This window comes from Hemicordylus capensis, chromosome 8 (genome assembly GCF_027244095.1).
Source record: "Hemicordylus capensis ecotype Gifberg chromosome 8, rHemCap1.1.pri, whole genome shotgun sequence".
Lineage (NCBI taxonomy): Eukaryota > Metazoa > Chordata > Lepidosauria > Squamata > Cordylidae > Hemicordylus > Hemicordylus capensis.
The window spans coordinates 1,007,439-1,022,144 of NC_069664.1; the positions used below are offsets into that span (position 1 = coordinate 1,007,439).

A 14,706-nucleotide genomic window follows, 5' to 3' on the forward strand; every position below is an offset into this window, starting at 1 on the left:
GTGATGAGGGTGTGAAAGGGATTATTGAGGAGGATAAGGAGATTGCAGAGAAACTGAATGAGTTCTTTGCATCTCTTTTCACGGCGGAGGATACTGACCATATACCCTCTCCCGAATTTAGCTTTCCAGGTTTAGCGGCTGAGGAACTGGGCTAATTTGAGGTGACAAGGGAAGATTTTCTAAACTGCCTTGAAAAACTAAAAATTAACAAATCGCCAGAGCAAGGCTCACATCTTGCTGCACCTGTGCTTCATGGTGAAGGTCAAGGGAGGACAGTTGGAGTCTTGTGTTGGTGACTGACCAGGAGAGAGATCTTGGGGTCATGGTGGACAGCTCATTGCAAGTGTCAACCCAGTGTGTGGCAGCTGTCAAAAAGGCTAATTCCATGCTAGGAATCATTAGGAGGGGGGTTGAAAATAAAAATGCTAATATTATAATGCCCTTATACAAATCTATAGTGCGGCCACATCTGGAGTACTGCGTACAGCTTTGGTCACTGTATCTTAAGAAGGATATTGTAGAACTGGAAAAGGTGCAGAAGAGGGCATCCAAGATTATCAGGGGCCTGGAGAACCTTCCTTATGAGGCTAGGTGACAGCATCTGGGGCTCTTTACTTTGGAAAAGAGGCGACTAAGGGGAGACATGATCGAGGTGTATAAAATTATGCATGGAGTGGAGAGGGTGGGCAGAGAGAAATTGTTCTCCCCCTCTCACAACACTAGCACCAGGAATCACCACATGAAACTAAAGGTCAGGAAATTTAGGACTGACAAGTGGAAGGAAGTACTTTTTCACACAGCACATAATTAATCTATGGAATTCCTTGCCATGGGATGTTGTGATGGCCATCAGCTTGGATGGCTTTAAAAGGGGCTTGGACAGATTCATGGAGGACAGGTCTATCAATGGCTACTAGTCTGGTGGCTGTGGGCCATCTCCAGCCTCAGAGGAACAATGCCTCTCAATCCCAGTTGCAGGGGAGCAATAGCAGGAGAGAGGGCAGGCACATACCTCTTGTCTATGGACTCCCCAGAGGCATCTGGTGGGCCACTGTGTGAAACTGGATGCTGGACTAGATAGGTCTTGTGCTTGATCCAGCAGGGCTGTTCTTATGTTCACAATCTACACCGTTGAGGTGTCCCTACAGCTGCAATTTCAGCTCCAATTGGTTAAGTGGTTCACAAGTTAGCCCACTTGCGCCTCAAAAGTTTACGCTTCTGCCATCTTGAATGGGTGTGGATGACATCACAAACTACGCTGTTGAGGTGACCCTGTGTGTCACTCACTGCAACTGTATCCAATTTGGTTCAAATAGGTCAGGCAGTTCACAAGTTAGCCCACTTGCACCTCAAAAGTGTATGCATCCGCCATCTTAATTGGGTTGGATGACATCATCACAAACTATGCCGTTGAGGTGTCCCTATGTGTCCCTACAACTGTACCCGATTTGGTTTATATTGGTCCAGGTGTTGCGAAGTTGATGGTGGGGGGACACACACATGGACGGACAACACACAGAATGCCGGGTGATCTCCTAAGCCTACTAGAAAGTGGGCTAAAAATGGAAGGCCTTTTCTTGCCATCAGAAGCATGTGATGCCAATTCAATGGGAGAGCAAGAAAGGAAATCAGCCCCGGCCTCCAAAGGTCAGGTGGGGGGAGATATTTTACATCCATGGGGTGTCTGGACACCAGAACAATAGCAACTATTCATGTACGCAGTTATATTAGTAAGTTGTAAGATGCGTTTGTGTGCTTGTTACCCACTGCAAGGGAGAGATAAATATCCCCACCTTACAGATGGCAAACCAAGGCGGAGCCTTCAGCGGAGCCTTCAGGCCATTCAAAGTTCAGCCGCAGACTCGGGGTTCCTCTGCTGCCCGTCCAGCTTCTTAGCCACAGAATCACACAGCACCGTTTCCTTTACTTCTGCCCCAGGAGGATTCCCCTGCCAGGAGCAAGTTGCTCAGAGAGCCTCGTGCAGCTGACCCGGATTTCCAAGGCTGGAGGAAGACGATTGGGGCAGCTCTTGACCTGGCCTTTCATCCACACACAAAGGCCGCTGGGTCTCCTTTGAACCCAGGCTGGGGAAGGGGAGGGTGCTTCAAAGGGAGAGACACTCCTCCTCGGCGCCCCCTTTCCGGACCCGCAAACAGCCGCTGAGGGCCAGGCCCCCTTGGAACTTTCCCCGTCGCCTCCACGTGGTGCCAGAGGCAGGCAGGTCACCATACATGTCCTGGTCCAGGAGGCCCCTGCCTTCCCCAGCAGGAGCAACGAAGCCCAAGGAAGCCTCTGCAAGGAGCACGGGGGGCGGGAGGGGGCGGCAGTGGCTTCAAGCTGCTTGGAGAGCGCTCTGGGGCCAGGCCGCCCCCATGCCAAGCCGCCCCCACGCCAAGTCCGGCTCCTCTCGGCTCCCCCAGGTGGGACCATCATCCGCCCCTCTCCTTGCACCCCCCTTGCCAAGGCTGGACACGCAGGCAAGTGCTACGGCCACGGCCGGGATGGCTGTCCATGGCAAGCAGAAGTGGCAGCAGAGAAGAGACCCCGTCCGATGACAAGACACGAAGTCGAGCCCAGAGCTAGAAAACCAGAGTCACGGAGCCAAGTTCCTCCTCGACAGATCTCTGTATTAGCCAATGACTTATAAATACACTCATGATTACAGGTAGCAATTCTGCATTGAAGCAGAGAGACACCCACCCGGCAGGGGTAGAGGCCCCTCGAGAATCGGAGGCACTAGATCAGGAAAAGCAACGGTCTAAGCTGAGCCACCCCAAACCCGAGGGAAATGGAGGGTTTTGCTGAGGGTGCAGAGCAGGCACTGGCCACATCTGAGAGTGAGCGAGCGAGCGAGCGCTTGACCCTGCGAGTCACAAGGACCCCTGCCTTTCAGGCTTCTTGAGATCAAGACTCCGAGAGCTCACTCTACAACTAGGAAGGAAACAGAAACTTGGAGTGTATGACCCCCCACCCCCTCCCCCACTTCAATTTTTGAAAAGCAAAGCCATCTCCTTCCCCAAAGAGTTCATGGGAGACGAGAAGAGACGTGCCGTTAATGCCCTCTCACTCTTAAAGGCAACACCCCCACCTTCCCCACCCGCCGCCATACACAGAGCTTCCCCACTGAATTGAGGGTATTGGGTCTACACGCAGGCCTCCTGCCATGGGATGCAACGCCCAGCGCCTGTCTGGCCAACCAGCAACTAGGATTCCTCCTGGGCAGCGATGCCAAGCATGTGGGCAAGGAGCCTGCCACCTCTGGAGGAGGCCGCTGGGCCACCTTGCCTAGAAGGCCGTGACTGGTTGGCAAGAGAGGGGTGGGGGGCAGAAGGGAGGGGCCCCAGCAGCCGCTAGCTCAGCCATGGGAGCAGAAGCCCCGGGGGGTGGCTCTTGGCAGCCCTGGGCCCCAAAGGGCTTGGAAGGGGGGGGGATGGAGTGCAAGGAGCAGAGGTTCTCCTCGGCCTGCGCTGGGGAGGGCAGCTGGGTCTCCCTCCACACAGTCGGGGACCAGGGGTCCTCCGGCCACAGGACTCGGCCAAGCATCTTGTGGTTCGGTTAGAGATTCCAGCAACAGTGAGAGGAGGTGGCACAGGACACAAGGTGGGGAGGGCAGAGAACGTCCAGCAGCAGGAGGGAGACCCACGTTCAGATGACGCCAGTAGCAAAGAGGATGATCAGGACGACGATGATCGTGACGATGACGCAGATGATGGCGATCATCTTGACGTTCTTCCACCAGTACTTGCGGGCCACCTTCTGAGAGGTGGTCTTGAAGTTTTCTGACTGCAGTGGAGAGAGAGGTTTGAACCGTTACAGGTGTGGGAGGCAAGAGACCCACTTGCCCACCCTGGGAGGGGCCTATCGGCAACAAATCATGCACTTAGAGTACTGCCATGCCTTGTATGTGAGGCTGCCTTTGAGTCAACCACGAAACTGAGCGAAATTTTTTGGATGTGATTGTAACTGATTTTTAAAAAAATGTTTTTTAAAATTGCTTTTGCATTGCATTTTGTATTCCCTCCCCCGCCCAGTTTTTGGGGGTCTGTTATGATTTAATGTGTGTTTTGATCTCATGTTTTAATGTTGTTTTGTAACCCTCCCAGAGAACAATTTGTTATGGGGCAGCTAACAAAGTTGCTTACTCATTATTATTATTATTGTTTACACAGTCAGACTGGTGTTATTGACTGGTTTGTTTTATCCAGACATCAAGTCCTTCCCAAGGACCTGGGATGCCAGAATTTTATTGTCAATTGTTATAGATATCGTCGCAGAATATAGGCTGTTCCCAGTAAAGCTGCTTTTTGTAATTGGCTGATGGTGATTTCTGTGGCCCCGATGGTGTTGAGGTGCTCTTCAAGGTCTTTTGGAACTGCACCCAGGGTGCCAATTACCACAGGGATTATTTTGGTCTTCTTCTGCCACAGCCTTTCAATTTCAATTTGTAGATCTTTGTATTTGGTGATTTTTTCTATTTCTTTTTCTTCTATTCTGCTATCCCCTGGTATTGCTATGTCGATTATTTTGACTTGTTTTTCTTTCTTCTCGACTACAGTGATATCTGGTGTATTGTGTGGCAGATGTTTGTCTGTTTGTAGTTAATTATTATTATTATTATTAGTTAAATCAATTGGTTGAGCCACTGGCAATGGCATGCACAAAGCACAAGGTTTGAGAGAGAAAAGGGAAGCAATTCTTCCTACAGCGCTGAACTGATGTGTGGAACTCCCGGCCACATGGTGGCTCCTGGCTCAGGTGGCTTCCCAAAGGGACTGGGCGAAGCCTCAGGGGGCCCATGCAACAGCTTCCCCACCCTGCCCAGGCAAGGCTCCAGGGAGACCGGTGGTGGTGGTGGTGGTGCAGCAAAAACACACACACACACACACACACACACACACACACACCCCTCTGCTCTCCAGGCTCCTTCATGGAGCCCCTTTGGGCTAGAGCAGCAGCGCCTTGTCCTGACGAGCCTGGGGGTGCCAAAGGCGGCCCTCCTGGTGGTTGCTCCTCCCTCCCTCCCTCCCTCCCATCTGCGCTGCCTGCAGGCTGGCCATTCATCAGGCAGAGCTGCATGGTTAATGGCACAGCTCTACCTGATGAATGGCCAGCCTGCAGGCAGCTGAGCTCTTGGGCAGCACGGGGGAGAGAGAGAGAGGGAGAGAGGAGCAACCTGCTGCTTCCTGAAGCAGATGCGGCGCAGCTCCTGCAGGCCAATCCGCTCCTGGGCCAGGCGTGGGGGTGCCCTGCTTGGATGGCGCACCAAGAGAGCCGGCCTCTGCCTGAGCCCCAGTTCTCGAAGCATGGAGGAAAGGGAGAGCAATAAATCCCGGAGCGGAACCAAGGCCAGAGCTTGGCCAGAGCCTCCCCAGGCTGTGCAAAGCTGGGCCAGTCCTTGAGCAAACAGCCCCACCCGGCTGGCCTGGGCACACAGGCACTCGCATCCCCCCTGCCACACAGCCGAGGGAGAGCAAGAGTCCAGACCAGTGACAGGTTTGGACTTTGCACAGAGGCCGTAGAAAGGAGCGGGGAGAGAGAGAGAGAGAGAGACTGCATGCCACGCAGGGCCATCTGGAGAGACGGGTGGGGGCGTCTGAAGGGGGCGCAAGGCCCCCTCCTTGGGACACACCCGGGGGGGTCATCACAGGGCCCCCGGGAGAGACTTCCCAGCCACCCCTCCTCTAGTCCCTACAGCAGAGAAGCTCAGAGCGAGTTCCCCAAAGTCGAGAGCAAAATGCTGCAGCGTCTCCTGCTGGAAAAAGTTATGCTGGAGTACCAGCTGCAAGGCGGATGTGGCACAGGGAAACCACCATCCCCCACCCCCACCATGGCTTCTTGCTCCTGGGGGGGAAAGTGGGGAGAAACTCCCTCCCTGGCAGCCCTCCTGCTGCCCCTCAGGGAGGGCTCCTCACCGTTGCTTCCAGGTCTTCCGTCTTGTTCCGCAGGTGGTCGAGATTCTCCCCCCGGGCCAAGATCCGCTCCACATTCTGCGTCATGATGTTCTTCACACCTTCCACCTCATTCTGGAGGTTCTTCACCCGGTCGTTCGCCATGCCTGGGCCGCTTGCACTGACGCCCTCCTGGGGAGAGAGAGAAGAGGGCTAGCGAGTGGGGCACGGGGAGGCCCAAGACACTCACCCACCCAGGGCAGAAAGCATCACGCGGATGGCTCCCCTGCAGCTGGTATTGAGGAATCCCGCCCCTGAACTTGGAGGGAGAATTTGGTCACCATGATTCGGAGCCCTTGGCAAACGTGTCCTCCATGAATCAGTCTAACCTTCTTCTAAGGTCATCCAAGCTAGTGGCATCACCACACCCTGTGCCAGTGAGTTCCACAGACTAATAAAAACAAACCCAGTTCTTGACTGATGGGGGTGGGGCAGTGGAGAGGAGGCACAAAGACTCCACCAGCCTCAGAATCCTCCCCCCCACCACCTGAAATGCCCACTGCACCAGTGTTCCCTCTAAGGCATGCACATGTGCACACGCTCACAAGTTTTCTGATGTCCACTCAGTTAATTTTAGATCCTGCTCAGGTTGGATCAGGAAGGCCCCACTCTGAATGCACATGGTACACACACACTGCCTTGATACTCTCGCCCAGAACAAAACTAATTCCGCACACAGGTGACAAAAATGAGAGAGGACACTGCACTGCACTGCCCACCCCCACTAACTGTGCAAAGAGACCCCCGCTTTTAAAAAGGCTCCAAGTGGCGATTCTCTTTATATTAAGCGGGGGAGAGCAACTGGCCCTCTCCAACCCCAGCACAGCATCCCTTCGGTGGCTGCTGGTCATGTCTGCCTTGGTGTTTCCTCTTAAACTGTGAGCCCCCTGAGGGCAGGGAACCGTCTTCTTTTTCTCCTATGTCAACTGAGAATTTTTTCATTGAAAAGCAAGATAGAAGGAGGAGTAGCAGAAGGAGGAGGAGGAGGAGAAGGAGGAGGAGGAGGCCCTCCATTTGCAGATGGCCCTTGCTAGGTCAGGGCGTTTCATCAGCTGATATCACACACACACACACACACACACACACACACACACACACACACACACACACCACTTCCTGCTGGAATTGTGCCTCCTTGCGTCATTGTGTGCCTGTCGGGAGGAGTGTTGCGACATAGCCACATACCTCCCTTCACCAACCCACCAGAGTCCCGTCTTCTCTGTATAAAGACCAGGGTAGACCCAACACACACTGAATCTAGGAACAGCCCTCCATGGAGAGGGATCCGTGCTCCAAATGTCTCTGCCCACAGTTCTCTTAAAGGCTTTCAAGACAGAGCTGGATTCGCCTTCAGTGATGGAGACTGCTGATGCTACTTGAACAAAGTGGAATAGAAGGGCCAAAGGCCACTGTGGCTGGGGATGATGGGACTTGTAGTCCCACAAGATCTGGGGACCCAGGTTTGAGAACCTCGGGCCGAGGAGGCTTCAGCTGATCACCGTGCATCGCCTGACCAGTGGCTTGTCTGGGGGGCACCAAAGGGAGCCGCTCGGGTGGATCTTCCCTCTCCAGCCTCCACAGCAGAGAGTTGCGCTGCCTGCAGGCTGGCTATTCGTCTGGTCAAGCTGCATCATTAACTGCACAGCTCTACCTGACGAATGGCCAGCCTGCAGGCAGCGGTGCTCTTGGGTGGGGTGGGAGAGAGAGGAGCAACTTGAGCTGCTGCTGCTGCTGCCAGGAAGGAGAGGCAGCTGTGCCTCCTTTGGTGTCCCCCTGGCTGGTCAGGACAAGCAGAAGCACAAGAGGAGGGAGAGAGAGCGCAGGCCAGGTAGATCTGGCGCTGCAACGCAGAGGGCCTCCCGCTCTCTAGTCTGACAGCAGCTTTCGAAAGGGCTGCTAAGACCCACTTGCTCAGCCAGGCTGACAGCATTGCGTGTTCCTTTAACATTTTAAATTGTTTGCATGTTTTAGTCTGTGGTGTTTGTAAACCACCGAGGGACGCAAGTCTTGGGCAGTATATGAATATGTTCAATAAATAAAATACACCTGTACGAATGCAGCTACACATGAGTTTGCTTCAGTGGGAGGTCGAGGCCTTACGCCAAGGGCTTTGGAGTAAGCGATGGGCCTTAGGGAGTCGTGGGGAGGGGGGAGAAGAGGCCCCCCACGAGGGCTCTGCTGGCCCCACATGGAGCTGAATGCCTTCTGTTTCCATAGGAGCATTCCTTGCTTATTATTTATTAGTTCAACTTCTAGACCGCCCTTACAAAATAGCTCAGGGTAGTTCACAAATATCACAAAACATTTAAAATCAATCAATGATCAGGAACAAAGATTTTAAAATACAATAAAGGAGCTAAAAAAACACCACAATTCAAAACCTTATAAAAACCCCGATACATTAAGAACCCTTTAAAACAATTTAAAAACCCTGGAAGGCCAGGCTGAACAGGTAGGTCTTTAGGGCTCTCCTAAATGCCAGTAAAGAATTCAAATTGCGGATTTCTGCAGGAGCGCATTCCACAGTCTAGGAGCAGCTACCGAGCAGCTATCCTTGGCCCCTAAGGACAAGCTGCATCGCAGAAGAGCCCAGTGGAGTGAGTGCTGTTATTAGAAGCCATCCCCGAAACGGAGCGTGGCACATACGTCAAGAGCCAAGAGATCAACTAATGATAGGCCTTGATGTGGAAGGGAAGCCTTTTGTCATCCCCATGAATAAAGAGGCCTCCTACCCGGAAGAGTCCTGCTCTTGCCCAAGGTTTCCACATCACTGCTGCCTCAGTCATGCCGAGAACGAGGTGAGAATGCAAGGCCTGAAACCGACACCCACACCCCTCTGGCTCCTTTCAGCCCCTGGCATTGCCCAGCTCCCAGTGCACAAGGCGCCTCCTCCTCCTCCTCCCAAGTCGGGCGATGGGCTCGTCTGGCTCAGGACCGTCCACACCGACTGGGAGCAGCTCCCCCGGGATTCAGGCCGAGAAGGGTCTTCCCCAGCCCTACCTGGAGACGCCACCTGGGACCTTCCACTGAGATACGGCCCTCCCCCGACAGCAGAGCCACCTGGCTTTTCTGCACAGACTCAAGAAGAAGGTGCAAAGGTGAACACTCCCCACCCACAGAGCCCCTCCGGGCGTGCTTCTGTATGAGTCACTGACCAAGGCAGCTTGCAGGAGTGACTCGCACACAGAGGCAACAGGCAGCCTCCTGCGTGCCAATAATTCTGCTGCCGGAAATAGATTCGTATTTTGTTATTACTATTATTACTACTACTATTTATATACTACTTTTCAGCATAAGTTTCCAAAGCAGTTAACAGAGAAATAATAAGTCAATAAGATGGCCCCCTGTCCCCAGAGGGCTCCTAATAATAAACATAAGGGAGGCAGACACCAGCCACAGCCACAGTCACAGCTGTGCTGGGGATGGATAGGATCAGTTGCTCTCCCCCCTGCTAAATGTAAGAGAATTGCCACTTTTTCAGTTGGCAGGGGACTCTGTGGGTCACTGCATGGCTTGTGTCAAGAGAATCACTTTAGGAGGCAGAAGTATAGTGGGGAACTTAAGCCCCTGTTGTTCTCCTGGGAGCTGGCATAAACAGCTCAGGAACTCCTTTAAAGATCCCCAGGAAACTCAGTAGACTAGCCAAGTGGTTAGATTCCCAGATCACAGGGGTGTTCAAACTTGGGTCCCCAGATGTGGCCGGACTACAACCCCCAGGGATGATGGAAGTTGTAGTCCAACAACACCCAGGGGCCCCAGTTTGAGCACTCCTGCTTATCACTCGCTTCCTTTTGGACCGGATCAGCCAGGAAGGCAAAATCGGGATGGATCGAATTTCAGGTTCTGCCACGTGTCCCTCTCCCTGGCCTGGAGCTCTTTAAAAAACAAGTGTCACTTCCTGGTGGCAGATTTCTGCAAGAGAGACCAAAAGCCGCCGCCACCAACACCACTCACACTCTGGGCTGCAGCACAGAGTCCGGCCACCTTCTGCCAAGTGCAGAGCCCGTGCTGCTCCTGCTGCCGCCACTGCCAAGTCCCCCTCCCCGGCCTACAATAAAGGCAAAGGGAGGCTTCCCCCCCCTCCCCAACTCTCCCGCTCTGGACACACCTCCAGCTGAGCAGGGACAGAGTCAGAGACACATCCTGCATTTTGCCTTTGCTGCCACTGGAGGCTTCTGGAGACGCGCAGAGCCAAGCCTGATCACGCGGTGCAAGGATTCAGGCAGGAGGTCAGGCAGAAAGAGGTCCAGCTGCCGTGAGACACACACACACTCACTCCACAGGTGAGCGAAGTATGCCAGGCATCTCCCAGAACCAGCAGAGCCACTCTCGGAATATGCTGGCCGCTGCCAGCCTGGCCACACCACAGACCCAGCCTCGGGCGGTCTCCGGCTCACACACTGCACACGGGCGTCACTAGCCACCCCTTCTTCCGGGAAGGGGCCCCATCAGGTGGGAAGACAGAGTGGGGCTCTTTTCCTGGAGTACAGGCCTCTGGAATACGAAGGGTGCCCTGCTGTGTCGCTAACAGGCACTGTTGACTCCGACTCCCATCATCCCCAGCTGCGAGGGCCTTTGGCTAGGGGTGATGGCAGTCATCGTTCACAGCATCTGAGAATCCTGCCCTGTGACGGGGAACACGGGTGCCATTTCTGGGAGCCCCTTTTGCTACAGAGGGGGTGGCTTCCCAGCGTCCTCTTTGCCCATCAACTGGCCCCAGTTGATGGGCAGAGCTGCACGCTTGGCCCCCCTCGCTCGGGACAGCCTGCCCTACACTGACTGGCAGCAGGGGGCTCAGGGGCCGCCCCCAGCCGTTCTGCCTGGAGATGATGGCAGAGACTGCAGCTGGGCCATCAGCAGCCTTTGCCTTCTGCATCCTGCCACTACCGAGGCATGGCCAGGCCTTCAGGGCATGCAGCACAAGAGGAGCTAACTTCCCACCACCACCACCACCACCACCACCACCACCAGGCATCACCTCCGTGCCTATTTGGGCTGGGCATTTCCCGCCACCGCCCAGCCTTGCTCCGTTCTCCGGGGCTGGCGTCTCAACCAGATTCCTGCTCTTCAGGAAGAGCAGAAACACAAGAGGGGCCCTGGTGGCACAAGCTGGGCCAGGCCCAAGAGCCCCTGCAGTTTGGAGACCGCCTCCACTTCAGAACCCCAGTTAGGAACAGAGGAAGCTGCCACAGACTGAGTCAGACCCTCGGTCTATCTAGCTCAGTTTTGTCTACACAGACTGGCAGGTTTCAGGCAGGAGTCTCTCTCAGCCCTCTCTTGGAGATGCTGCCAGGGGAGGGAACTTGGAACCTATTTCTCTTCCTCGAGCGGCTCCATCCCCTGAGGGGAATCTCTTCCAGTGCTCACGCTTCTAGTCTCCCATTCATATGTAACCAGGGCAGACCCTGCTTAGCTAAGGGGACAAATCATGCTGGCTCCACCAGACCAGCACAGAGGAATCCAAAGACGGCCGCCTCTTCTTTCAGCAGCTAACAAGCCAGGGTGTGTGTGTGCGCGCCAAGAGGTAGCTCAGCACGGTGGCTCCTCTCCTGAGCAATGGCCAGTCCTCAGGCAGAATGGGAGGAGCAACCCCTCTCAATGGCTACTAGTCTGGGGGCTATGGGCCACCTGCAGCCTCAGAGGCAAGACACCTCCAAATACCAGTTGCAGGGGAGCAACAGCCGGAGAGAGGGCACGCCCGCACCTCCTGAATGGGGGCTCCCCAGAGGCATCTATCTGGTGAGCCACCGACGGGCCTTTTGGGGCCTGATCCAGCAGGGCTGTTCTTAACTCCAGCTGCTGCCAGGAAGCAGAGGCAGCTGTGCCTCCTCTGGTGCCCCCCCCCCGCTCATTAGCACAAGCCGCTACTAGTTGCAGCTGGGGATGCTGGGAGTTGTAGTCCAACAGCTGGAGATCCTCAGGCTGGCCACCCCTGGACTTTGCCTCTGTTTATCGGAGACAAGAAACATGCAAGGCCTCACTTGCTGTGTGTGGCATCCCATGCAAGGAGCTCTGGGATTAATAGCTGCCTTATCTTGAGGGAGGCCCAGAGCGATGCAGGAAGGAGCCAGTGTGTCTGGAGGAGGACCCTGGAGGGCTGGACCCTTTGATGTCGCTCCTTCCACACAGACATGGGCTCCACTCGGCTTGAGAGACGCCGCGCAGGGCTTTTCCAGCGCCTCGCCACAGAGAGGGGCCCTGAGGCTCCGCAACTCCTCCTCCAGGAAGACACGGCTGGCGGGGCTCACCAAGGAGGCCCCAAGGGCCCACTTGTGTTGGGGACCCGCCTGCACAAGGCTGTTGCTGCCAGAGGCAAAGTCCAAACAGAGGCAGGCCAGGCCCAAGCGCATGGAAGCACTTTGCAGGGGTACAAGCAAGTGGCAGCAGCGCGGACGACGAAGAGCCGGGCACAGAAGCTGCGGCCGGGAGGAGACGGGTCACCCCTGCGCCCCCCGTCCTGGGAGAGAAAGGACGCTGTCAAGCGCAGCACCCACGGCGATGCTGGCGGGCACAGGGATCCCAGGGGAGCGCAGCAGCGCCAGCAGCCCTGAAGGAAACCCGGGGGGGGGGGGGCAGCAGCAGCCCCTCAGTGTAAACCGCCGGGCAGGCTGGCTCCCCTCCACCCTCCGCCCAGGCCACAGAGGAGAGGGCAGATGTGGGGCAGCCGGAGGAGTGGGAGGCGGAGCGTGCTGCTGGCGAGGTGCGCGATCCTCTGCAAGTTGCCTCGGGAGGCACAAGGAGGCGGCGCCTTGTTGCTCCCAAGGAACGTCCAGCGAATACGGGCGGGCTGGCCTCTGCTCCGACAGGGGTGGGCCGCGGCACCTCCCCCCTCCCGCCATGAAGAAGCGCATCTCCTCCACCGGAGTGCCCCTTAAAGGGCCGCCACCAGCACCGCCGCCACCGGCCCGGGAGGCTTCCCGAAGGGTCCGAGGGTGCGCCCCCTCTTCGGCTCGCAGCCAGCGCCAGCTCGGAGGCAGTGGCCGGAAAGCCCCTCCTGCCGCGCAACTCCGCCTCCTCGCCAAGAGAGAGGCGCGCCCGGCCCGCGGCCCGGCGGCAGCAACAGTCCCAAGCGCCGGGGGCGCGGCGGCTGCGAAGCCACTGCCGGCAGAGAGAGATCGCGGGGGACCGACGGAGCCAGCGGCCCGACGGGGCGCACCGCCCTCCCTGGCTCGGCCCGGGTCGGCTCGTCTCCCTCCCTCCCCGCCCCCCCGCTGGCTCGCTCAGGGTGGCAGCTGCGTCCACCTGGGCTCCCAAGAAAGCTCACCATGCCACGTCGGTTGTTCGCGGGGCTCGCGGAGCCCTTCCTGGTCTCCCGGTGGCGCTCGGCGGCCGCCCTTCCTGCTTCTCGGTGAGCGCCCCGAAGCTTCCTGCTTGCTACTGCTGGCTGTTTCGGCGGCCGCCCCTTCCAGCCCTCCTCCTCCTCGAAGGTGGCGCTGGGCGGGCCCTGCCTCCTGGGCCGCCGCGCGCTGCCCTTTCGACGGAGGTGCGCAGGGCTCTGTCTGGTCCCGCCTGTCTCGCCTCGGGACCCACTTCGGGGTCTCCCCTTCAAGCAGTCGTCGGCCACCACTGGCAGTGCTTGACACCGGCCCCCGCCCCCGCCCGAAGCGCTGAGTTAGTCGAGCCCCTTCTCGGGGCTCGCGGCAGGAGCCCTCTTCGACTGTCCGCAGGCCCAGCCCAGCCAGCTCGCCAAGAAAAGTCGAGTCTTGCAGCCCGCCTCTTGCACGCCGGCCTGGGGCGCTTCTTTTTCTTTTCCTTCTCAAACAGGTGTCTCCCGCTGTGACTGCCCATCAAAGGACAGTCCGTCACTGTCCACCGCCGTGCACCCTTTAAAATCGCGAAAACCCCCCACAAGGCTGACAAGCGAGTCAAAGCCAGCCAGCCTTTCGCTTGCGTGCCCGCTGCCTCCAAATCTCCCCTTTCCAGCGCCGGTGGAGGAAGTGCGCCCCGCAAAGAGCCTGAACTCCAAACCGCCTCGCACGCAAAGGAGGATTGTCTGGGTACTGGCACTCCGGACCTGACCCTAACTTGGCACCTTTTAAGGTGGTGATTCCCTTTATTTAGCAGGGGAAGGGAACTGGCCCTCTCCACGCCCAGCACAGCATCCCTCCAGTGACTGTTGCTGGTGTCTATCTTACGTTTCTTTTTAGACTGTGAGCCCTTTGGAGACAGGGAGCCATCTTATTTCTTTGTTGTTTCTCTGTGTAAACCGCCCTGAGCCATTTTTGGAAGGGCGGCATAGAAATCGAATTAATAGCAACAACAACAGGCCCTATGATCCTACCCAGCACAGCGTCCCTCCAGTGGCTGTTACTGCTGTCTGTCTTAAAGTTGTGCCGAAGCCTGGCGACCACAGAGCCCTCTGGTTTTCCTTGGCAGCAGGCTGTCTAGACCGGAGGGGTTGACCACTGCCGTCTCCCCGCAGTGTGAGACGATGCCTTTCAGCCTCTTCCTATATCGCTTCTGCACCATATAGGCGTCTCCCATAGTCTGAGAAACATACCAGCGGGGATTCGAACCGGCAACCTCTTGTTCCCTAGGCAAGTTACTTCCCCACTGCACCATTAGGTGGCTTCTGCTGTTTATCTTAGGTTTCCTTTTCAGACTGTGAGCCCTTTGCGGGGAGCCATCCTGTTTTTATACGCTTGGAGAACTTTGGCTGAAAGCGGCATGTAAATACTCGTCGTAGTAGCAGGAGAACCGAACCCACCCCGCGCTCAGAGCCGCGCGGCAGCCCGGAAAGTGGGGCATGCGCAGTAGC

The 14,706-nt window shown here is 56.4% G+C and overlaps 1 protein-coding gene across 1 annotated transcript; it reads right to left on the reverse strand.

Annotated features, from left to right (window-relative positions):
• Positions 1–2,606: 2,606 nt before the first annotated feature.
• VAMP8 (vesicle associated membrane protein 8) lies at positions 2,607–14,696 on the reverse strand. Its single transcript, XM_053269776.1, has 4 exons — positions 14,656–14,696; positions 13,213–13,555; positions 5,913–6,080; positions 2,607–3,783 (listed from the first exon to the last, which is right to left on the reverse strand). Exons 1-4 carry the CDS (start codon positions 14,694–14,696, stop codon positions 3,646–3,648), a joined length of 690 nt encoding a protein of 229 aa, XP_053125751.1. The 3' UTR covers positions 2,607–3,645.
• Positions 14,697–14,706: the final 10 nt, after the last annotated feature.